The following is a 25,968-nucleotide window of genomic DNA, read 5'->3' on the forward strand; positions in this document are numbered from 1 at the left end:
TTTGCAGATCTCAGCAATCAGCACTGAACGATAGTGTATACTGAGGTTCCCATAGCCCTTACTGAGTGCGCCGTCACTTGTCCCTGGAGAGGAAGGCCTGCTTTTTCATAGCAGAATTTGATATAGTCTGCTAGCCAGTTGGAGAGAATTTGTTTGCCCACTGCAACTCCTAGTCTGTTTTTGTCAAAAGAAAAAGTGTTGGGTGGATTTCCTATGGACTGCAGTGCGGTCTAGGTAAAATGCAAGTGCACTTTTACAATCCAAGGTGTGTAAAGTTCTCTCGCCCTGGTGAGAGTAAGGCCTTGGGAAAAAGGTGGGCAAGACTATAGACTGATTCAAGTGGAAGTCAGTAACCACCTTGGGAAGGAATTTAGGGTAAGTACGTAGGATCACTCTGTCATGTAGGAACCTTGTATAGGGTGAGTATGTGACAAGTGCTTGTAACTCACTAACCCTTCGAGCAGATGTAATGGCTACTAGGAAGAGAACTTTCCATGTAAGAAATTTAACATCGCAGGAATGCAAAGGCTCAAATGGGGAGCGCATGAGCCTTGTAAGTATTACATTCAGGTCCCATTCAGTAACTGGTGGCTGTAGAGGGAGCTTAAGTTGTAGTAGGCCCCTCATAAACCTACTCACAAGGGGTTGTGCTGTTACCGGGGCATCCCTGACTCCCTTGTGGTACACTGAGATAAGCACTCAGGTGTAACCTCACCGAGGAAGTCTGGAGACCAGAGTCTGAAAGGTGCCAGAGATAGTTTGATAGAGATGGAGTGGGGAAGGAAAAGGGGTAGATACCTTTTTGTATGCACCACACGGTGAATCTTTTCTACATAGAACGATAGGATTTTCGTGTGGAAGGCTTTCGTGAAGCTACAAGAACTTGAGAGACATCAGTTGAAAGGTTGAGCGGCTGGAGGATCAAACTTTCAACATCCAGGCTGTGAGGGATAGGGTCTGAAGGTTCGGATGGCGTAACTTGCCTTGGTTCTGAGTTATGAGAGTGGGCGCTGTGCCCAGGCGAATAGGTTCGCTGATCGAGAGGTCGAGAAGCATGGGAAACCATACTTGTCGAGGCCAATACGGGGCTATGAGTATCATTGACCCTTTGTCCTGTTGTAGCTTCACGAGGGTTTTGGCTATCAGCAGTATTGGGGGATACGTGTATAGGAGGCCTGTGTTCCAGGGGCGAGCGAAGGCGTCCATGGCTAGCTTGTTTGGTTGTCTGTGTAGGGAGCAGAATCTGTCCACTTTGTGATTCAGTTTGGATGCAAAGAGGTCTATTGTTGATTGACCCCAGCGTTGAAAGATTCTGGTCATCACCACAGGATCCAGAGACCACTCGTGGGGATGGAACTGTCGGTTGAGGTGATCTGCTACCACATTCTGCATGCCTGCCAGGTAAATGGCCTGTAGATATAGGGAGTGTGCAAGGGCCCAGGCCCAGATTTGCACGGCTTATTGGCAGAGGAGATAAGAGCCTGTGCTACCCTGCTTGTTCAAGTACCACATTGCAACTGTGTTGTCTGTTTGTACGAGAATAGTCTTGTATGAAAGGTAGTCCTTGAACGCATATAGAACATAACGTATAGCTCCAAGCTCTAGGAAGTTGATCTGAAAAGTTGCTTCGAGCTGTGTCCAAGTACCTTGAGTTTGAAGATTGTTCACATGAGCTCCCCAACCCAAGGTGGATAGTCAAAGTTATCTGTGGAACTGGTTGCTGAAAAGGTAATCCCTGTTAGCAAGTTGACTTTGTTCGTCCAGAGAAGCAATAAACATTAACTGGTGGGTTACATGAATCTGGGATGAGAGCGGTTGAATGGCTTGGAGCCACTGAGATTTCAAAGTCCATTGAGTTATTCTCATGGCCAGTCTGGCCATAGGAGTGACGTGGACCATGGAAGCCATGTGTCCCAGCAACTTTAAGAATTGATGGGCCGAGGCTGTTTTCTTTGTGTGCAGAGATGCAGCTAGTCTGGAGTGTGTGTCTGTGCGGTCTATGGGCAGGAAGGCCTTTGCCACTGTGGTGTCCAAATCTTCTCCGATGAAATTCAGGAGGTGAGATGGAGTCAGGTGGGATTTTTGGTAGTTGATGAGAAATCCCAACAAGTGTAGCAGATTGAGAGCATCAAGAGCTCCTTGCTTGGATTGGATCTTGATGAGCCAGTCGGTGTCTGTGCCGGTATGGGGGCCGGCATTGGTAACTGAAGGTCTCAGAGAGCATCGAGCACTGCCTAGCGGATGAAACCGTCCAGTTCCTCCCTGAAAGCTGGTGTAGATATCGCAGCTACAACGGGTGGCAGGCTAGGCGTTACTGGCACCTCCACAGGGACTTGCGGGGGCTCAGTACCCAGCATTGATATTGGTGGGGATCGCCTTGGTTTTTCAGGTGGAGAGGGTGTTAAAGGCTCCTCTACCTGTGTCTTCTTCGCAAGCGCCTCGATAGCCAGAGGCTGATGCGGGGTTGGTGCCGGCACCAGGAGTCGACTCGCTCCAGTGTCAGTGCTTCCCTCTGTGCTCGGTCCGGTCTTTCCCCAGCATAGAGGTAGATGATGTGGATGCCTTAGACTGAGTCGGTGACGGACGGTCACTGCTACCCTGGTGCTCCCGGCGAGGTTTGATGACTAACTTCTTTGATGGTCCTGCCATCGGGTGGACGTCGATGGAGTCAACTTGATTTTGAACAGAATCTCCATCTTGTCGAGACGAGCCTGCCTACCCTTTGGAGTCATCTGGGCACAACTTTGGCAGTAAGACACATCGTGTGATGAGCCGAGGCACAGCACACAGACATCATGTGGGTCGGTAATAGACATGTTTCGGGGGCACTCCGCACATTTTCGGAAACCTGTTGCCATAGTGGTAGAGGTTGAGGCCCAAAAACGGTTTATGGCCTGTGGACACTGAAAAAGTTGGGAGCGGGAACCGACCGGGGATAGTGAACTTACTCACCGAACGATGGAAAAACACTATCACGATGGGAGACCCCTATGAGGGAATCTTTTTTGAAGTAAAATATTAATTTTTTCTGTGAGGAAAATTGTGTGAGAAATTCTCAAAGAGCTCCTAACCGCAAGGCATACTGCAGCGTGGGGAAAAAAAAAAAGACTGAAGGGAGACCCCTGTGGCTGCAGGGATCATGGCATGCTGGGCATGCTCAGTATATACCAGTCAAAAGTTCTAGAAACTTTGACAGAAAAGTTTTCCGTGATAGGGCTCCGTCCAGTGACGTCACCCACATGTGAGGACTACATCCTGCTTGTCCTGGGAGAAAGGAGCATCTTGGTGGCGGGGTGGTGCTTTATGTCTGGGATAGCATAGAGTCCAACAGGATAAAGATCCAGCATGAGACTAAATGCACAAATCTTTATGGGTAGAAATCCCTTGTGTGTTGGGGAAGAGAATAGTGATAGGAGTATACTACCAACAAGAGGGAGCAAGTTTAGATCTAATTCTCAGTGAAGTGCAGGATTTGGTGAGAGGTAATGGTGGGGTCGCTTGGCAATAGTGATCATAATATGATCAATGACTGAATTAATGACTGGAAGGGGGGGACACAGTAAGTAAATCTACAGCTCTAGCGCTGAACTTTCAAAAGGGAAACTTTGATAAAATGAGAAAAATAGTTAGAAAAAAACCCTGAAAGGTGCAACTACAAAGGTAAAAGGTGTGTAACAGGCGTGGATATTGTTAAAAAATACCATCCTAGAAGCACAGACCAGATGTTTTCCACGCATTAAGAAAGGTAGATGGAAGGCAAAACGAATACCGGCATGGTTAAAATGTGAGGTGAAAGAGGCTTTTTTGTATTTTATTGCATTTAAAACAAAACAAAGCAATATATGTCAGAAACAGAAACATATAGGCAATGTCAATAAACATATTCAAACAAACCTTGAAGGATGTTTCAGTTTATTCACAATTTCATCATTGAGGATATTCTGAATTATAATCCCCTCTCTCCATTCCCCAACCCTCCCACCCATTCCATCCCGGTAGTGTGCTTCTGACCAACATTATAGCGCTACACCTAACAATAACAAACCGTTTCTTAAAGCTTTGTGGAGTAAAGGTAGCATTTCCTCTCTTGTCCTTTTCAGTGACTGTATGTAGAAGCGAAATGTGGCAACAATATGGCCTAGCTGCGATACAGCTGGTTACCACATACTGCCATTTTGTCGTGATGATCTGCTTATCCTTCTGCTCTCTCTGAGAATCCTGCTCACATATATAGGATATTGACGGGGAGATCCTCTTAACATGAGAACACGAGTTGTGATATGTGAAAGGTTCCAATACACTCCTAATTGTAGTCAGAGTCATAACATCCGCAAGATACTGGACCTGATGTGGTGGGCAAAAAGGAACAAATCCTGGCAGTCCTGTTGGCTATAGACACAGAAAAGGCATTTGACCTAGTCCACTGGCCTTTCTTTTTCCACACATTGGAAACAATGAATTTGTCACTTTTCTCCAATGGCTCTGTCAGCTATACACTTCCCCGAAAGCAACGGTGAAAGTGAATGGGCGGTACGGGCCCTGCTTTGAAATTGAGGCACTAGACAGGGATGCCCCTTGTCTCCACTGCTCTTTGCCATTTTCCTAGAACCCTTTGCAACCCGAATAAGAAGATCAAAGAATGTAGAGGGAATTGAACTGGGAGGTCATAATTTTAAATTGTCCTTATTCGCAGACATTATGTTTACCCTGTCAGAACCTAAAAAATCATTGGGAGGGGTCCGAAATGAAATGGCTGAATTTAGCAAGGTGTCTGGGTTCAAAGCGAAACTTGAAAAGTCAGAACTACTCGCCAAATCTCAATAGCAATGAAATCCACACCATTAAACGCATATTTCCTTTCAAATGGGCGAACAAAGCGATAAAATACCTTGGCATCTACTCTGGAGGAACTATATGCGTTAAATTATACCCTGCTCCTAAAAGCCATTGAACGTGAGACCTAGATAAATGGCATAAACGACCACTCTCATGACTAGGAAGGATTGCAAACAAAAACGAATTACTACCACGCTGCCTGTATCTCTTTACTACACTACCAGTCTGACTCCTTCCCTGTTGAGACGGATAGAGAATAATTGTTTTGACTTTATCTGGCGACGCCGCCTTTCCAGAATAGCTCGACGCACTCTTTTCTTGCCCAAACTGGCGGAAGGGCTTGGAGTACCCAACCTACAATATTATTTCGTTGCCTCCCAGCTGAAAGAGATAGTAGATATAGCAAAGCAACAATCACCCAAACAGTAGGCACAACTGAACAAGTGATGGTGGGAACGATGCTTATTGGTGCAATGTTCTGGAAACCGCGTCCTATTTGGAGACCTATTAAATGTATTCCTTGGGCGCTTCAGACAACATTAAAAGAATGGGCAACATGGAAAGCTAAGGTAGTGGGAAATTTTTCCTATTTCTATCAATCAAGCATATTCTACAATACACAGTTCCCGGCCGGGTACCAAACAGCCTCCTTTGGCACATGGCAACGATTGGGCATTTCTAGCATTGGACACCTCCTCCAGGGAGGGGAGCTGATGTCCATGTCACAGCTTAGTCAGCGCTACGGTCTGGCTGAAAACAACTTCCCTGCCTATGCACAAGTCAAACACTTTCTAAACATTCTGGTTCGTTCACAAATGCTGAAAAATACTCAGACCCTCTTTCAGAACTTTTGCATGGGGGCACAAAGTAAATAAGATCTCCTCGAAAATATACAAGATACTCTGCAGTTCTGATCAACACGCCCTACTACATCTTCCCCAGTAGGAAAAAAACCTGGGGGAACCTTTGAATCCTAAAGACTGGGCAAACTTGTCTACTAACTTTCAAAAAGAAATTAAAGACATGGCTATTCTGCAGAGCCTTCCCCACCACTAGCCCAACAGCCTGATTTAGAACTATCATACTGCTTATGTAAATAAACGCTAATCATTAGGTCGGCTCCTTGCCTCCCTCACATATTTTATTGTATATAGTAATTTATCTTCATTCTCCCCCTCTTTTTTTCCTTCTCCCAGTTAAGGCATCCTTGTTATAATGTAACTTTATGCTCCTCTAAATTGGCACTTGTTAATTGGTTGGTTATAGTTATGCTTAGTTCGATGTAAACCGAGTTGATTTGATTTGTATCAAGAAAGTCGGTATATAAAAGCCTTAAATAAATAAATAAATAAATATATTTCAATTGGTGACCAGGTGCTCCATCTCTGCAAGACTACAGGAAAATTGCTATAAGTTAAGAACATAAGAACATGCCATACTGGGTCAGACCAAGGGTCCATCAAGCCCAGCATCCTGTTTCCAACAGTGGCCAATCCAGGCCATAAGAACCTGGCAAGTACCCAAAAACTAAATCTATTTCATGTTACCGTTGCTAGTAATAGCAGTGGCTATTTTCTAAGTCAACTTAATTAATAGCAGGTAATGACTTCTCCAATCCTTTTTTAAACACAGCTATACTAACTGCACTAACCACATCCTCTGGCAACAAATTCCAGAATTTAATTGTGTGTTGAGTGAAGAACAACTTTCTCCGATTAGTTTTAAATGTGCCACATGCTAACTTCATGGAGTGCCCCCTAGTCTATTATCTGAAAGACAAAATAACAGATTCACATCTACCGTTCTAGACCTCTCATGATTTTAAACACCTCTATCACATTCCCCCTTAGCCGTCTCTTCTCCAAGCTGAAAAGTCCTAACCCCTTTAGTCTTTCCTCATAGGGGAGCTGTTCCATTCCCCTTATTTTGGTCACCCTTCTCTGCTCCTTCTCCATCGCAATAATATTTTTTTTTGAGATGTGGCGACCAGAATTGTACACAGTATTCAAGGTGGGGGTCTGGTGCAGTCTCACACCATGGAGCGATACAGAGGCATTATGACATTTTCTGTTTTATTCACCATTCCCTTCCTAATAATTCCCAACATTGTTAGATTTTTTGACTGCCGCAGCACACTGAACAGACGATTTCAATGTGTTATCCACTATGACGCCTAGATCTCTTTCTTATGTGGTAGCACCTAATATGGAACCTAACATTGTGTAACTATAGCATGTGTTTCCCTATATGCATCACCTTGCACTTATCCACATTAAATTTCATCTGCCATTTGGATGCCCAATCTTCCAGTCTCACAAGGTCCTCCTGCAATTTATCACAATCTGCTTGTGATTTAATTACTCTCAACAATTTTGTATCATCTACAAATTTGTTTACCTCACTAGTCGTATTTCTTTCCAGATCATTTATAAATATACTGAAAAGTAAGGGTCCCAATACAGATCCCTGAGGCACTCCACTGCCCACTCCCTTCCACTGAGAAAATTGTCCATTTAATCCTACTCCGTTTCCTGTCTTTTAGCCAGTTTGTAATCCACAAAAGGACATCGCCACCTATCCCATGACTTAGCCTCTCAAGAGCAACTTTGTCAAACGCCTTCTGAAAATCCAAGTACACTACATCTACCGGGTTCACCTTTATCCACATGTTTATTAACTCCTTCAAAAAAGTGAAGCAGATTTGTGAGGCAAGACTTGCCCTGGGTAAAGCCATGCTGATTTTGTTCCATTAAACCATGTCTTTCTATATGTTCTGTGATTTTGATGCTTAGAACACTTTCCACTATTTTTCCTGGCACTGAAGTCAGGCTAACGGGTCTGTAGTTTCCCGGATCGCCCCTGGAGCCCTTTTTAAATATTGGGGTTACATTAGCTATCCCTCCAGTCTTCAGGTACAATGGATGATTTTAATGATAGGTTACAAATTTTTACTAATAGGTCTGAAATTTCATTTTTTAGTTCCTTCAGAACCCTGGTGTGTATACAGTCTGGTCCAGGTGATTTACTACTCTTCAGTTTATCAATCAGGCCTACCACATCTTCTAGGTTCACCGTGATTTGGTTCAGTCCATCTGAATCATTACCCATGAAAACCTTCTCCGGAACGGGTATCTCCCCAACATCCTCTTCAGTAAACACTGAAGCAAAGAAATCATTTAATCTTTCCGTGATGGCCTTATCTTCTCTAAGTGCCCCTTTAATCCTCACAGGCTTTCTACTTTGGATATAGATGGCACCTGGTACCAGAGAAAATACACACAATATACCGTCAGCAGTCCCCCTTTTGCCGGAAAGGGGCTATTTTAGCCAAAAGATCTGCATTCAAAAATTGGAAGAAGGATCCATCAGAAGAAAATAGGATAAAGCATAAGCATTGGCACGTTAAATGTTAGACACTGGAGAAATTACTTACCTAATAATTTCGTTTTCCAGGGTGCAGACAGATGGACTTAGGACCAAGGGTTATGTGCTCCCCTGACAGCAGATGGGAGATGAGTCAGGTTTCAAAGCTGACGTCACCCTAGATATACCCCTGCAGTGACCTCAGCCATTCGGTATTCTCTTCAAAAGCCATTGTGGACATACTATTGAAAGACTTGAATACAATTTAATAACTTAAGAAATTGATTAAAAACTTAAGACTGTTGACCGTAAATATACTCAAACAGAAGTGCTGAATCCCAGCAATATTGTAGATGCCCAGATCTAGGGATAGGGGGATGGCTTACCCGTAACCTCTTTGAGATCTAGATTCACGTGCAATTCCTTGGCACTGTTCATGGGCAGCCGTGAGCAGGATGCCGAGTCCATCTGTCTACACTAAAGACGACAAAATTATCATGTAAGTAATTTCTCCATTTCCTAGCGTGTAGACAGATGGACTCAGGACCAATGGGATGTACAAAAGCTACTCCCGAACAGGGCGGGAGGTTAACCGTGATCCGGTTAGCACCGCCCTCGCAAAGTGTCTTCTCGTGCTTGGACGTTCAGGCGATAGAACCTAGAGAATGTGTGCTAGGAAGACCTCGTCACTGCTTGGCAGATGTCAGTGGGAGACAGTAGCTTAGATTCCACCCAGGATACTGCGTAGGCCCTCGTGGAATGAGCTTTAACCTGAAGGAGTAAAGGCGTCCTTGCCTCTACATAAGCTCCCGTGATCACTTCCTTGATCCAGCGAGCTATGGTAGCTCGTGAAACTGCTTTGCCTTGTTTCCTTCTACTGTGAAGAACAAGCGGTCTGGTTTTGCGTACCGGTTCTAGATACCGTACTAACAGCCTACTGACGTTTAAGTGGAATAGGAGGCGGTAGTCTTCAAAGTCTTTGCGTCTATCTAGAGATGGTAAGGAAATGGACTGGTTCAGGTGAAACTCCGAGACTACCTTTGGCAAGAAGGAAGGGACGGTGCAATGTTCCTGGAGTCAAATGGAGGAACAGCTCACAACATGATAGCGCCTATAGTTCAGAGATATGACGAGCTGAGCACAATGCCACCAAGAATAGTCTTCAGAGTTAACAGGGGTAGAGACAGAGCTGCAGAGGCCGAAAGGAAGGCCCTGCTAAGAAGTCCAATACTAGATTGAGGTTTCATAGGGGGACCAGCCATCTGAAGGGTGGTCAGAGGTGTTTAACTCCTTTTAAGAAACGGGCCAAGTCCGGATATGTTGACAGGTGGGCTCCATTTACCTCACCTCTGAAACAGGAGAGCGCCGCCATCTGGACCTTCAAGGAGTTGAGGGACAGTCCTTTGTTCAGGCCATCCTGTAAGAATTCCAGAATCATAGGGATCTTGGTCGTCTGAGGGGGCACCCCGCGTTCCTCACACCAAGCCTCAAATATTCTCCAGATCTGCATGTACGCCAGGGATGTCGAGAACTTCCACGTGCGGTGATTACAGCTGCCAAATATCCACGCTTCGTCAGGCGAGCCATCTCAAGGGTCAGACTATAAGACAAAACAGAGTTGGGTCCTCGTGAAGGATCGGACCTTGTTGAAGGTGGTCCCTGTGCAGGGGGGCATAGGGGGCTCTCCACCAGAAGGCTCTGCATGACTGCATTCCACAGGCGTCTGGACCAATCCGGGGCCACCAGAAGATCTAATCCTCTGTGGCATTCGATCTTGCGAATGACCTTGCCCAGCAGAGGTCATGGAGGGAAGGCGGACAGTAAGTCCTTCTCTGGTCATATCTGGACAAAGGGATTGATCCCTTGGGAGTGCTGAGCTCTTCTGTGACTGAAGAATTGGGGGACCTTTGCATTGTGAGATGTGGCCAGTAGGTCGATGGATGGGAGGCCCCCAGTGATCTACTAGTAGCTGGAAGGCTCTGATTGACAACGCCCTTTCCCCTGGATCCAGACTCTCCTTGCTGAGAAATTCTGCACTATAGTCCTTTTCCGCAATGTGGGAGGCTGAGATCCCTTGCAGGTTAACTCTGCCCACGCCATAAGGGGGGTCTCTCTCTAGAGACACTTGGTGGCTTTTGGTTCTTCCCTTACACCCTTGCTTAAATGCATGTCCTGTAGCCACCACTGGAACCGAGAACATACTTCCAGTGGTAGGTGGAGGCGAATCGAGTAGTCCTGAGACAGTGGGTTCCAATGTGACAGCAGGGAATGTTGGAGAGGCTGCATGTGTGCCCTTGCCCACGGTACTACCTCCAGGGTTGATGCCATCAGGCACAGGACCTGGAGATAGCTCCACACCCGGAGGCGAATTGTGTTCGTCAGACGCACTTGGCGCATCAGTTTCCTTATCCTCGAGGGAGGGAGGGAGGAAGGAAGATCTTGTCCTGCTTGGTGTCGAACCGGACTCCCAGTTCTCAAATCAGAATCATAAGAATGGTCAAAGTCTGTGCATTAAATGAAGTTTATAGACAGCGCTTTTTGTGACTTTTGATATCTGTGGTTTTAACGATAAAGTAGTATCCATTATGAAACCAAGGTTTCTAACTTCATTTACTATAGGGATTTCAGCACCTTCATTTAAAAGAGATTTTGGAACTTTAGAATCTGGAAATCTTGCAAGATACAATATTTTGGTTTTGATGGTGAAAGTCCCAAATAAGCCAGACTTCCAATAGTCCATACAAGGATTACACTTCCAGAACTTGGCTATGGTGAGCCAGGCAGCAAGCATTAATAGACTAACTAATCCTCTGAATTGTATTGGGATCGCCTTCCCCTCCCATCTGCTCAATAACCCTATTAGAGGTATAAAATGCAATGGAAAGTGTAAAGTGTCAGTCATTTCTCAAGTTACCCCAGCCCATTGACACTGCCACCACATTTGCATGTTAAGTTCCCATCTCAACATAGCCCCGCCAACACAGAGTACTGGAGCCAGGAAAAAGGTCAGTGTAGTAAACAGGGGTACGGTAAGTCCTATGTTTTGAGGTTTCTATACCAGAGTCTTGCTGCAGTTTCATGTTGGTTGAAGTGACACATAGCTGTACTGCCATTCTGTGTATGCTGGCTTTTGTCTGCTCCCCTTTCTGGCCCTCTTTCCATGTGGTTGAGCACATGGGGTTCTAAAACTACTTCAGTGCCCTGCATCCTCTGACCTGCAATGGAAAATTGGTGTTCACCTGCTAATTTTCATTCCTGTAATACCTACTCCTGGAGGAATTCTGCACAAAAAAGATTTTAAAAAATTCTGTGCACAAAAATGTAAAATTCTGCATACTTTATATTGCCCCTCACAGGCTCCTTCTGTCCCTCTCTCTCACACACATGCTCCCCTCTCTCTCTAGTGCACATACATACACTCTCATACAGGCTCCCTCACTCTATTCCACACGTTACATCCCCACACACACACCCCATCCCCTCAATACAGGGTCCCTCTCTCTTGCATACACACCCACAAAAGCGCTCTCTTTTTCAAGTGTACACCCTCACAAAGGTTACCCTTGTCTCTCTTTCACACACCCCTTCACAGACTCTCTCTCACACATACACAATCCCTTGACACAGGCTAGCCCCCTCCCATACACACGATCCCTTTTTAATACACACCAGCTCCCAATCTCACACACATACACACCTTCACCATCTCTTCATATAGGCTCTCTCTCTCTTTGGCACTCACACTCAAGCACCCCCCCCCACTTACCCCCTCCGGTCTCTCACACACTTCTCTAAACACATTCATTCTCACTGGGCTCCTCTTGCTCTCCCGCCTGCTGACCTCCAACAGCTCCTGCCTGCTGAACCCCGCAGTCGCCAAGCTGCAGACAATCTCCTCAGCTAGGATTCCTCTATTTTTTTTTAATTCAATTAACAAGAAAACCACACACAAAGTACTTCCCTGCTCAGAAGACAGCGGCTCGCAGGAGACCTCCTCAGAGGTAGAGAGGGAGCCAGTCCCCCTGGCTATCAAGACCCCCGGAACCAGTGGGCTACAGCAGTTAGGGGTTTCCAATTCCCTAGTCACCCAGCTCAACCAAAGGGATGGTCCACAAAAGGTACCTAACACCTCAGAGAGCCTCATCCAATTTCTCGAATCAAACTCTTCTCTTACTATAATCTTTGTCACAACTGCAGTTTGCACCTCTACCAGAGAAATACTGAGGGACTGCAGGTGACACTCTTGGATATGTAGCAGTGCCTTAAAGGTTTTGTTCTCCATCTGCTGGTAGGGATGCAAAACCCACCTGCTTGGGCTGATCTGGGTATGAACAGGAACTCCCAAGCATGCTTCTGGCACATCTCATAGTTCCTTGGTTCCACACTAGGAAAACAATTTTCTTTATCATTAAGAAGTTACTAAACCCACATACCTGATTCTGCCTCTGGCTTTTGATAAGGAGGGAGGAAGCGCAGACATGTAGTCTTGGTGTTGTATTTCAGGGTTTTGGTACGCCGCATCACAAAGGCGAAGGAAAGCTTCTGGTGCTCACTGACTGTCTTCAGCTGGAAGTATTTGGTGGTGAAGAAAAGCAGTGTGTTCAGGAGGACAATAGGAGAGTATGCACCCAGTTGTTTACATTCCCAGAGGTGTTCCTCTTCAATCCTTGAGAACATGACTCCTGAAGAAAAAATGCAGAAGCACACAATCATGAGCTCAGAAGATGCACAGCAACAAATCATTTCTTAAGATACTAATCAAAACAGAGGGTAACAGTAAAAGTGTCAATACATGATAGTTATTCTAAAACAACAAAAAAAAGATCTGTAGCCCTGTCATAAGAGAACTTTGTGCAGCTCAATTAAATCACAATGAATAAGCACCCACCAGCATATTCCTCAAACATGCACTCAGTCTGGTGAGGAAGTCCATGTCCTACCGTTAGGCAGTACGGTCGGCTGCCAGCTTTTCAACAGTTTTGTGAGCTCCATCATAAACCTGGAGTAGGGCTCTGTGAAGATGTTGTCTATTCTACCATTCTCAAACAGGAACTACCGGAAGAAGAGACAAAAAAGTGACACGTATCAAGCTAACTCAGATTTCATTTGTCCCTCTGCCCCAATTTCCTATCATGAAAGAGGAAATGTACATTTCCAGAGAGCCTTCTGATATAGAGGAAACTGCTGGTGCATATACTCCAAGACTTGTTTTATACTAATCCTGTACTTTACTGGGGAATAAAACAGACTGAGCTCAACTATGGACCTTGCCATGATTGCAAAAAGGAAGTGCTTCATGTATCCTTTAAAGTATCAAAGGAGACCAGTAATTGTTATATTACAAGAGTGCACATTTCATAAAAATGCCCAGAAGTATGAACTGTAATGCAGGAGGATGCAAAGGCTGTTACACATCCTCAGCTTCTGAGCACAAAAACATGGCAATTTAAAAGAACCATTTCCCTTTTCTGTTTCAGATCACTTCCTTGTGTTCACAATACACTTACAGGCATAAAGTTACCTCATACCAAAAAATGGGCATTTTCATGGCCAGTGCCTCACATAGATAAAACCCTACACTGCAGGTCTTGTTAACATGCACTTGAAAAAAGTATGATTATTGCCCCCTTTAGTTTCCAAACTGAACAAAGCTTTATATACAGATAAAACACTTGTGCAAAAAATGCATATCCTCCCAGTGTCCTCACTCCATATGGGTGGGAAGAGCACTCGTCTGACAGCATTTACTTTTACCCATATACAAAAAAAGGGTGGGAGTTAGGTCAGGGGAGTAAAAGTATGCATTTCAAAATCTCCACACCTGTTTCCGTTATGCGTGCCAGCCACATTTTCAAAAGGGAAACTTTGCAAGAAGAAGATGAGCTTGCAACCTTCAAGGTAGAGTACAGTACTCATTGGGGGGGGAGGTTGGATTTGAAAATTGTATTAACTCTGGACGGTTACCTATGGTAACCTTTTATATAGCTTCGTTCTTCAGCCCTTCAGTGTGGGAAATAAGGTTGGTAAGACACAGGCTTAGAATACAAGGCCCAAAACAGATACCTGCTGAATTCCAAGGCACAGATATAAGATGCTATCAGGATCATATTTCTCTCCATTTGGTCTCCGCACCTCTAGGATAAAATGGCATAAACCGTAGTTCAACTCAGCAAATGTACAGGAGAGAAGGTCTTCCTTTAACTTCATGGGGCGAACTGCAGAAAGAACATCTTCAGCATTAACACACGGCAGACAGATGCACAGCAGTACTGCAGATGCTTCGCTGCCAGGTGGCAAGACAGCTCTAGTCATTAGGTACCATGCTAGGAAAGAAAGACCACGCTAAAGGTTTGCTCTCCTTCGGGGACTTTATGCTACCAGATGGCAGATTCTAAGGAGTAGGTTTGGCTGCCTAGAACCCTGTGCAGAACTCCAAATTATTTTACCAGGTTACTGCAAAATTGTATTTTGCTGGATTTTAATCCATACACAGAGAAGCAATGGTTCAATCAGCTGTACGCATCAGCGGATTGTTTACTAGCAAAAACCCCATAAGAATAAAAAATTAACACATTACAACAACATAAATTCACATTAAAATTTCCTAACTTATTTGTCACTTGCTTCCCAAAGCCCAGTCCACCACACATTATTTCCTGGAGCTGTGAATCTGGATTTTTACTTAGATTCTAGTCCTCTACATCTGTTCAGTGTCCAAAGCTTTTTCAAACAGCAACTTAAAAGCTTTGCAATACAGCCACTGCAGATGCTACAGAATGCAGCTGCACGACTCCTCACGAATACACACCGCCACGAACACATTACTCCAGCTCTTCAATTCCTACATTGGCTTCCAATCGGATTTAGAATAATCTTTAAAGTCCTCACCCTTATACATAAATCATTATACAATTCAGACATGAATTGGTTCTCTGAATGTTTTATATTCCACACGTCAGTCAGACCTATTAGAAAAATGCACCTGGCGAAACTAACTACACCTAAACATAACTATACCTAAACATAAACAAATAAAACATGTCGCAACGAGAGAACGAGCATTTTCGATTGCAGGAATTAATCACTGGAATAAACTACCTACAGATCTACGCCAAGAACCACAAAAAATTTAAACAGAATTTTAAAACATGGCTCTTCAAAAAAGCATACAATTTGTGAACTCTATCCATTTTGTTTCTTATATCATATCATGACATTGTATAGAATTTTCCCATTCATTCTTTCAGTTTATTTGCCAACTACTCTTAACACTCATTGGTAATATTTATTTCAAAATATTCTTATTATAATAGTAATTATCAGTATATTAATCTTGAATTTTTAAGAAATCACTAATTAGTACGAGTTACCCTCACATTCTGTCATAATTGATCTGCTATTTCTATACTGATATTCTTGATCCCCTAGTACCCTACACCTTGGAAGTATTGTTGAGTTTTATTGTGTATTATCCTAATGTATTAGTTACATTATTATTGTTTACAAACTTGTTTCGCCTTAACTTAATTTTGATTGTAAAGCTTGTTGCTAATTTAATATTCTCTGTAAACCGCGGTGATGTTTGCTAACGAACCACGGTATATAAAAATCCTTAAATAAATAAATAAATAAATAAATCTGTAATTTTTCATTTGAAATAATTTGAAAAATCTTGACTGTTTAAAAAAAATCAAACAAAAAAAGCCAAAACAAAACAAAAAAAACCCACCACCACCAGCATGAGCAGTAAGTAGAAATTAGTTTTCACCTGATAACACTGGGGAACACAATTTTCATTGAGTTAGATCTGACACTTGTTTTTGACTAACTTTTGACATCTGAATCCAAAAATGACCCCAAGTTTTGTCCCAAAATTCAAACAAAATGTACATACAAAGGAAATAAAAGAAAAAATTACCTGAATATACTATTTAGAGATATTTTATTCATACAAAGGCTATATATTGTTATTGTAAGTCAAATGTATTTATTATTTATTTAAAGATTTTTATATAGACATCATTCATTGCTCCCTATCACAAGGCCTCTACCCAGATGACCTCAAGATGGCAGCCATTAAACCGCTTCTAAAGAAGCCAAACGCGGATCCCAATGACTTGAACAACTTCAGACCAATCGCTAATCTACCTTTCTTAGCCAAGATAATGGAAAAACTAGTCAACTCGCAAATTTCAGACTACCTCGAAGACAACAAACTCCTCTACCCCTCACAATACAGGTTTCGCAAAGCATCCAGCACAGAATCCCTCCTGATATCACTTACGGACCACCTGATCCTGGGCCTTGACAAAGGCCATTCATTCCTACTGATCCTGTTGGACCTTTCAGCCGCCTTCGACACGGTCAACCACTGCAGCCTCATAAAACAACTTGCAACCATTGGAATTTCAGGTACCGCCCTAGCCTGGTTCAAAACTTTCCTCAATAACAGAGGATACAAAGTGAAAATACACAATAAGGAATCTTCCCGTTTCAATGCCCCCATAGGAGTACCACAAGGATCCTCCCTATCACCTACCTTGTTCAACATATACTTACGCCCTCTGTGCCACCTTCTAACGGATCTCAAACTCAAACACCTTATATATGCAGACGATGTTCAGATAGTGATTCCCCTAAAAGAATCACTAGACAAAACACTTGAATACTGGGAATCTTGCCAATCAAAAATTAATGACCTCCTCTCCAGCCTAAATCTCATCCTAAACACCACCAAAACCGAACTAATTCTCATTACTCCTGAAAACAACAATCACCACACTCCCACATCAAACATCCCCCTATCTGCTCAAGTCAGAGACCTAGGAGCCATTATTGACAACAATTTGAACCTGAAAGCTTTTATAAACCGCACCACCAAGGACTGCTTCTATAAACCACAAGTATTGAAAAGAATTAAGCCACTATTCCACTTTCAAGACTTCAGAACCATACTTCAAGCAATAATCTTCGCAAAATTAGATTATTGCAACGCCATACTTCTAGGCCTTCCTTCTTCATACACCAAACCTCTACAGATGGTACAAAATACAGCGGCCAGAATCCTCACTAACTCCAAAAGAAGAGACCACATCTCACCTATATTAAAAAATCTTCACTGGCTCCCCATCCATGCCAGAATCCTCTACAAATCCATCACCATCATCTACAAATCTATCCATCACCTCACCTCCCTGGACCTTCAATATCCGCTCAGCCTTCATACCTCTCAAAGACAGATCAGAGAAATCTATCAAGAATCCCTCCAGGTTCCAAACACCAAATCCACCCGACACACAACGGCAAGAGATCGGGCATTCTCAACAGCTGGACCATCACTTTGGAACTCCATACCCACAAATCTGCGCCTAGAACCCTGCCTACCAACTTTCCGCAAAAGATTGAAGACCTGGCTATTTAAACAAGCCTTCCCAGACAACTCATAACTAGCTCCAACTCCTTTAACAAAGCTACTAGTTGGGACTGTAAATATTCATTAAGTTATTTATTTTATCCCCATACAGTTTTTACCCCCTTTGTTCCTCTTTTTCTCTCTCCTAGTTATTCCACCCCTGGTTTTTTGTAACTGCATCCCCTTGCAGTAGTTTTTAGTTCTACTGTTTAATTGCACCCCCTGTTCATATGTAAACCGGCATGATGTGACCTGTTCATGAATGCCGGTATATAAAAAATCTAAATAAATAAATAAATACCGACATACACTGAGTATCACATCGGTTTACATAAAACATGAACTTGGCTTAGTAACGCTTTACAGGGAACTATTCCTCTACAACTGAAAAGCAGGTTTTTAATACAATTAAAAAACACACTTTGAAATGTCTGTATGCCAATGCATATAGAAAGACAGAAGTCTAAGAAATAAGATGGGAGAGTTAGAGTGTATAGCAGCAAATGATGAGTGACATAATTGGCATCACAGAGACTTGGTGGAAGGAGGATAACCAATGGGACAGTGTATATCAGGGTACAAATTATAGCGCAATGATAGGGAGGGTCAACTTGGTGGGGGTGTGGCACTTTGTGTCCAGGAGGGTATAGAGTCCAACAGGATAAAGATCATACAAGAGACTAGAATCTATATGGGTAAAAATCCCATGTGTGTTGCGTAAGAGTATAGTGATAAGAGTATACTACCGTCCACCTGGACAAAATGGTCAGACAGATGATGAAATGCTAAGAGAAATCAGGGAAGCAAACCAATTTGGCAGTTCAATAATAATGGGAGATTTCAATTACCCCAATATTGACTGGGTAAATGTAACATCAGGACTTGCTAGAGACAAAGTTCCTGGATGTAATAAATGATTGCTTCATGGAGCAATTGGTTCAGGAACCAACAAGAGAGGGAGCTATTTTAGATTTAATTCTTAGTGGAACGCAAGATTTGGTGAGAGAAGTAACGGTGGTGGGGCCACTTGGCAACAGTGATCATAACATGATCAAATTTAAGCTAATAACTGGAAGGGTGACAATAAGTAAATCTGCAGCTCTAACTCTAAATTTTAAAAAGGGAAACTTTGATAAAATGAGGAAAATAGTTAGAAAAAAACTGAAAGGTGCAGCTGCAAAGGTTAAAAGTGTTCAACAGGCATGGTCATTGTTTAAAAATACAATCCTAGAGGTGCAGTCCATATGTATTCCGCGCATTAAGAAAGGTGGAAGGAAGGCAAACTGATTACCGTCATGGTTAAAAGGTGAGGTGAAAGAGGCTATTTTAGCCAAAAAACATCCTTCAAAAATTGGAAGAAGGATCCATCTGAAGAAAATAGGATAAAACATAAGCAATGTCAAGCTAAGTGTAAAACATTGATAAGACAGGCAGAGAGAGAATTTGAAATGAAATTGGCCATAGAGGCAAAAACTCATAAAAACTTTTTAAAATATATCCAAAGCAAGAAACCTGTGAGGGAGTCGGTTGGACCATTAGATGACAGAGGGGTTAAAGGGGCTCTTAGGGAAGATAAGGCCATTGCAGAAAGATTAAATAAATTCTTTGCCTCCGTGTTTACTAATGAGGATGTTGGTGAGATACCAGTTCTGGAGATGGTTTTCAGGGGTGATGAGTCAGATGAACTGAACGAAATCACTGTGAACCTGGAAGATGTAGTAGGCCAGATTGACAAACTAAAGAGTAGCAAATCACCTGGACCGGATGGTATGCATCCTAGGGTTCTGAAGGAACTAAAAAATGAAATTTCTGATCTATTAGTTAAAATTTGTAACATATCATTAAAATCATCCATTGTACCTGAAGACTGGAGGGTGGCCAATGTAATCCCAATATTTAAAAAAGGCTCCAGGGGTGATCCGGGTAACTATAGACCAGTGAGCCTAACTTCAGTGCCGGGAAAAATAGTGGAAACTATTCTCAAGAACAAAATTGTAAAGCATATAAAAAGACATGATTTAATGGAACATAGTCAACATGGATTTACCCAAGGGCAGTCTTGCCTAACAAATCTGCTTCATTTTTTTGAAGGTGTTAATAAACATGTGGATAAAGGTGAACCGGTAGATGTAGTGTATTTGGATTTTCAGAAGGTGTTTGACAAAGTCCCTCATGAGAGGCTTCTACGAAAACTAAAAAGTCATGGGATAGGAGGCGATGTCCTTTTGTGGATTACAAGCTGGTTAAAAGACAGGAAACAGAGAGTAGGATTAAATGGTCAATTTTCTCGGTGGAAAAGGGTAAACAGTGGAGTGCCTCAGGGATCTGTACTTGGACCGGTGCCTTTCAATATATATATATATAAATGATCTGGGAAGGAATACGACGAGTGAGGTTATCAAATTTGCAGATGATACAACATTATTCAGAGTAGTTAAATCACAAGCAGACTGTGATACATTGCAGGAGGACCTTGCAAGACTTGAAGATTGGGCATCCAAATGGCAGATGAAATTTAATGTGGACAAGTGCAAGGTGTTGCATATAGGGAAAAATAACCGTTGCTGTCGTTACACGATGTTAGGTTCCATATTAGGAGCTACCACCCAGGAAAAAGATCTAGGCATCATAGTGGATAATACTTTAAAATCGTCAGCTCAGTGTGCTGCAGCAGTCAAAAAAGCAAATAGAATGTTAGGAATTATTAGGAAGGGAATGGTTAATAGAACGGAAAATGTCATAATGCCTCTATAATCGCTCCATGGTGAGACCACACCTTGAATACTGTGTACAATTCTGGTCGCCGCATCTCAAAAAAGATATAGTTGCGATGGAGAAGGTACAGAGAAGGGCAACCAAAATGATAAAGGGGATGGAACAGCTTCCCTATGAGGAACGGCTGAAGAGGTTAGGGCTGTTCAGCTTGGAGAAGAGACGGCTGAGGGAGGATATGATAGAGGTCTTTAAGATCATGAGAGGTCTTGAACGAGTAGATGTGACTCTGTTAATTTCACTTTCGAATAATAGAAGGACTAGGGGGCATTCCATGAAGTTAGCAAGTAGCACATTTAAGACTGATCGGAGAAAATTCTCTCTCACTCAACGCACAATAAAGCTCTGGAATGTGTTGCCAGAGGAGGTGGTTAGTGCAGTTAGTGTAGCTGGGTTCAAAAAAGGTTTGGATAAGTTCTTGGAGAAGTCCATTAATGGCTATTAATCAATTTTACTTAGGGAATAGCCACTGCTATTAATTGCATCAGTAGCATGGGATCTTCTTAGTGTTTGGGTAATTGCCAGGTTCTTGTGGCCTGGTTTTGGCCTCTGTTGGAAACAGGAAGCTGGGCTTGATGGACCCTTGGTCTGACCCAGCATGGCAATTTCTTATGTTTTCTTATGTTCTTATTTCTTTGATGAAACTTATAAAAGAGGTCCTCTGGCAGAGACTTTCTTCTCTCTTCAGGAGGGGAAGGCTCTAATGGAATATCACCCGTGTCTTGGGAATCCGAAGAGTCATCAGACCAAGGATGATAGTTCTGATCCCCAGCACCCAACAGTTCTCCAGATGGCAAGAATGGACCTCCTCCAGCCAGAGGTTGGGGCACTGAAGGCAAAGGTTGCTGCACCGGTAGCACCAGTGTCTGCATCAGTAGAGGTTGATGGGGCATTGGTGGCAAAAGCTGTCCTGAAGGACTCTGTGACCTCGGTGGCCTCCTCGGTGGTAACACTCCAGAATGGCCTGGCATCAGCGATTCACCATCATCTGACGAGAAGGGAATGGGCATCGAAGGACCCGGAGGTAGCGGCGTTTTCCTCGGTGCCGAAGGCAAAGCACAGAGGAGGGCATCAATCCTGTCCAGTAACGGTACAAGCATCAGTGACATCGGATCCAGCGTCAGAATCAGAGCTGGTATCGGTGCCGATGGAATCGGGTGTCCGGGGAGAGCTTGCACCACCTCCTCCTGAACCATCCGGTTCAGTTCCTCACGGAGCACTGGCATTGTTAAGGCCAGGTCCGGAGTGGGAGGCTGGATGGGCACTGCTGGAACAACCATCGGTATAGGTGAAGCATCGGTCGGTGCCTCCACCGAAGGCGATGGATGCCTCAGTGAAACCAGCACTGAGGAGGTTTGGGGCTCCTCAGCACGAGCCTTCTTCCTCAGTGGCTCATTGGAAGTGGAGGCCAACTGTGCGCTCGGATCAGATGGTAAGGTTTTGCGATGCCGATGCTTTTCCCTATGGTCGCCCTTACTGGTGTCTGGCGCCGAAAAAGCAGAAGCCGAAGTCCTCAATGCGGATCGAGAGTCATCGGTATCCGACAGGTGACAGGACTTGGCTGACAACTGTGTCGATGACTTTGAAGCTTTAGATGAAGAAATCTGTTTGGAATGGAATAATAAAGCCATCTTTTCCAAACGAGCCCAATGCCCTTTAGGGGTCATTTGGGCACAGTTGGTACACGAATCTACATCATGGGTAGGGCCCAAGCACAACACACAAATCTGGTGAGGGTCGGTGATGGACGTTGTCCTTGGACAGTCCGGGCACCTACGAAAACCCTTCGCCATCGTTGTCGTTGAAAATTTAGGCCGCGGAGTGGTTGGTAACCTCAGGGCCTAAAAGTTGGAACCGGTCAGTAACTGACCGAAAAGGTAGTAAAAAACTTACCGAACGGACACAGGTATCGACAGTATACAAGGGGGACCCCAGCCGGGGTGAAAATTACTGAAAACTTGAAACTTTTTCCTGAAGAATATTTTCCTGTCAGGAAACTGTGGAAGAACTCCTAACTCGGTGTGGCAAGAGCTGTGCAGAAAAAAAAAAAAAAAAAAAGAGACTGAAGGAGGACCCCTGCTGGATGCAGGGTTGGTACCATGCTGGGCATGCTCAGTGGAGCCAAAGTTCTAGAAACTTTGACAAAAGTGTTCCGTGATTGGGCTCCATCCTGATGATGTCACCCATCATATGTGAGGACTACCATCCTGCTTGTCCTGTGAGTAAGCACCTTGTTGGACCCCGAAGGTCAGTTGTGACCGGGTCCACCTCATCCAAACCAGATTCCTCTAGCAGGACGTTTATATCCAGCTCTTCCTGAACCGCAGGAATCAAGGGGGTCTAGCTCCTCCCTGTGGAACAACTGCACCTCTTTGGATCATCCCCTTCCACAGTTGGGCTTTGTTCAGCACCTGATCCAGATCTTGGTCCACAAAACCTGGATCCGACCCAGACTAGCCTTAGCCCCACAGATCCCCCACCTCTGAAATGTCTGAGGAGGTATCTGCTGCAGTAGATCGTACTGGAGCCCCTGGGACCCGCCAAACTCTTGTAGCCCCAGCTGTTAGAAAGGTCCTAGCCCTCTTCACTGGTCTTGAGCGCGCTGAAGCCCCCTGCCCATCTTTAGCTTTCCTAGCCTTATGAGAACAAACGCAGATGAGGAGGAGGAGGAAGAATCAGAATCCTCTAGGAAATCATCTTCATGTGCTGCAGGATTCCCTTCAGTCTCCTGACCTCCCCCGAAGGCCTTAACGACAGGAGACAATAGAGGAGGGAAATCCCCCTCCCTGGCATACAAGGCAGCAGAGAATGTGGACAAAATGGCCACCATTCCCATGCTCAGTGGGAAGGGGGTCATCCACCGGCTGCCTCGCTGCAGAGAGCCTCCCAGGCTCGCGGCCCCAGGTTGAAGCAGCTGTCACCTTCCCCAAGGTGTGCTCTCCTCTGGAGAGACACCAGGAGCATCAGCCCTCATGGGAGAGACGCACGCACGCGTCTCTACAAACAGCACAGCACAACATTGAAAACATGGCGCCAAGCCACAGCAAGAACAAAACACCTCTGGAGGAATGGGAACTAAAAGAGCTGCCAGATTGCTGCGATGAAGTACTCTGGGAATCGTGCTAAACCACGGCAACCCCTTCTTTGCCTTAGTCTCTTCCTTTTTAAAGACAAGTAGCAATTCCCTTGACAGAAGACCAGCAGCAGGCTGTTCCTCCTTCAGGGTAAGGGACTGGAACCTCCAGCTTTCTACCCTGTCTGGAAAACAGAGACAGAGAAAACAAGGGTCCACAACTCTCTACTCGTCCCACTCACAAATCAGGAGGGATGACCCCATCTGGACCTAGCAACCTTCTGGGAGGCAAGAAACTGGTGGTGTAAGTTCTCTCTCCTTTTTTTTTTTTTCCAATCTCAGACTGCAGGATTTGCACCTTGTGTTAAGTATCAGTAAACTGTCTCCATCTGCTAAAGGGGAGGCAAAACCCAGGAGTCTGGACTTATATGGGTACATACAGCTGACTGAGCAATTCAACTTCTGCATCTAAAACTTCTTCTATTAATTCATTTTGGGATTTGTAGTTTGCAATGGAAAAAGCAGGATTTTGTTTTATGCCTCATTTTCTACATCTTGCTGAATAGAGACCCATCCTTGACCCAACTTACCTCCAAATTTCAGCTCGTCCTGATCCTCCTGTGTATTTTTCCAGCGGACCCAGTTCCTCCAGGCATTTACCCCATACATATACTTCAATGTCATTCCCAGAGCAGAGCAGCCAGGGTACGAGCCTTGTATAAGATTCCTAGGCTCCACATTCACAATAGATTTCTTTCTTCCCTGCAGGAGATTCCATAAATCCATTCATAAACAAAAATTTCAGAACACTTAGTTACAAATACAACACACCAACTACCAAAACCTTTGACTCACTCGACGTTTGGGTTGTGGGAAGCCATCGCGATGTCTCCTCCGTGACCGGGAGCGTGAGAGGATATTTGGCCCTTTATTAACAGGATCAAAAGCTTCTGGATTTGAAGAGATGGTATGAAAGGCAAGGCATATTAAATACATTCACCAAGCAATTGATGCAACTCGAAATGTTATCTGCCATTTACGCAAGTAAAATTTACAACACTCTCTGCCTTCAATTGTCCAGTTTGCGATGAAGCAATAGCAATCAAATTGAAATTAGCTGTGTCAAGACTACAAAGAATAAAAGGTGTACAAAGGTTATGCCTCCCTTCCAGCAGATGCAGACAGAGAAAAAGCACCCCCCTACCTGCGATCCTTCAGTTTAATCAACCATAGCAGAATGAAGAAATTTTACAACCAATGGCTAGACCAACAATTTATTTGAACAATAAACTTTGAAAACTATGCACATGGAAAGAGCACCGAGTTGGATATTTTCGATATCTTAGTCTTCTTTGATATACTCTGCAGAAAATCAGAAAATATTATTACCGAGCGGACGCTCCAGAACAGAATACCCTGGGCGGGCGTCTGGACTGATCCGTGGTACTACAGGAATGAAAATTAGCAGGTAAGAACCAATTTTCCTTTCCCATATACGTATCCGGATCAGTCCAGACCGCTGGGATGTAGCCAAGCTGCCATAAATGGGGTGGGACCTGAAGAGTCCCGCTCAAAGTACACTGCTGCCAAAACAATCGACATCCGGGGCTTGGATGTCCAAATGGTAATGCTTGGCAAAAGTGTGTAAAGATTTCCAAGTGGCTGCTTGGCAAATCTCCTGTGGCAAAACACACTGGCTTTCTGCCCAAGATGCCACTTGAAATTTGATCGAATGAGCTTTTAGACCATCTGGCACCGGCTGCCCGTGACATATGTACGCCGAAGCTATAGCTTCTTTCAGCCATCGGGCAATGGTAGCTTTTGATGCCTTATGCCCCTTCTTAGGACCGCTCCATAAGACATAGAGATGGTCCAACAACTGAAAATCATTAGTCACCTCCAAATACCGAAGGAGAACCCAGACATCCAATTTCCTCAAGTCGTGAGCCTGAGGGGAATCACAATCTAAATCTGAGAAAGCCGGTAACTCCACTGACTGATTCAAGTGAAACGCTGACCCGACTTTTGGTAGAACATAAGAAATTGCCATGCTGAGTCAGACCAAGGGTCCATCAAGCCCAGCATCCTGTTTCCAACAGAGGCCAAACCAGGCTACAAGAACCTGGCAATTACCCAAACACTAAGAAGATCCCATGCTACTGATGCAATTAATAGCAGTGGCTGTTCCCTAAGTAAACTTGATTAATAGCCGTTAATGGATATCTCCTTCAAGAATTTATCCAAACCTTTTTTGAACCCAGCTATACTAACTGCACTAACCACATCCTCTGGCAACAAATTCCAGAGCTTTATTATGCGTTGAGTGAAAAATAATTTTCTCCAATTAGTCTTAAATGTGCTACTTGCTAACTTCATGGAATGCCCCCCAGTCTATCTATTATTCGAAAGTGTAAATAACGAGTCACATCTACTCGTTCAAAACCTCTCATGATCTTAAAGACCTCTATCATATCCCCCCTCAGCCGTGTCTTCTCCAAGCTGAACAGCCCTA

The 25,968-nt window shown here is 44.0% G+C and overlaps 1 protein-coding gene across 3 annotated transcripts in view; it reads right to left on the reverse strand.

Moving 5' to 3' along the window:
* Positions 1-25,968, reverse strand: part of ZMYM4 (zinc finger MYM-type containing 4) — a 229,104-nt gene that overhangs the window by 16,393 nt on the left and 186,743 nt on the right. For 2 of the 3 annotated variants that reach the window (XM_029571424.1, XM_029571423.1), the window contains 5 exons: positions 24,312-24,406; positions 24,047-24,218; positions 14,263-14,414; positions 13,140-13,251; positions 12,633-12,881 (listed from right to left, as the gene is read on the reverse strand). In XM_029571424.1, coding sequence (XP_029427284.1) covers positions 12,633-12,881; positions 13,140-13,251; positions 14,263-14,414; positions 24,047-24,218; positions 24,312-24,406 — 780 coding nt within the window. Of the gene's footprint in view, positions 1-12,632; positions 12,882-13,087; positions 13,252-14,262; positions 14,415-24,046; positions 24,219-24,311; positions 24,407-25,968 lie in introns of those variants that run through there. The other variant, XM_029571425.1, reaches the window with a different exon arrangement.

The sequence above is a fragment of the Rhinatrema bivittatum genome, chromosome 11 (genome assembly GCF_901001135.1).
Source record: "Rhinatrema bivittatum chromosome 11, aRhiBiv1.1, whole genome shotgun sequence".
Classification (NCBI taxonomy): Eukaryota; Metazoa; Chordata; class Amphibia; order Gymnophiona; family Rhinatrematidae; genus Rhinatrema; species Rhinatrema bivittatum.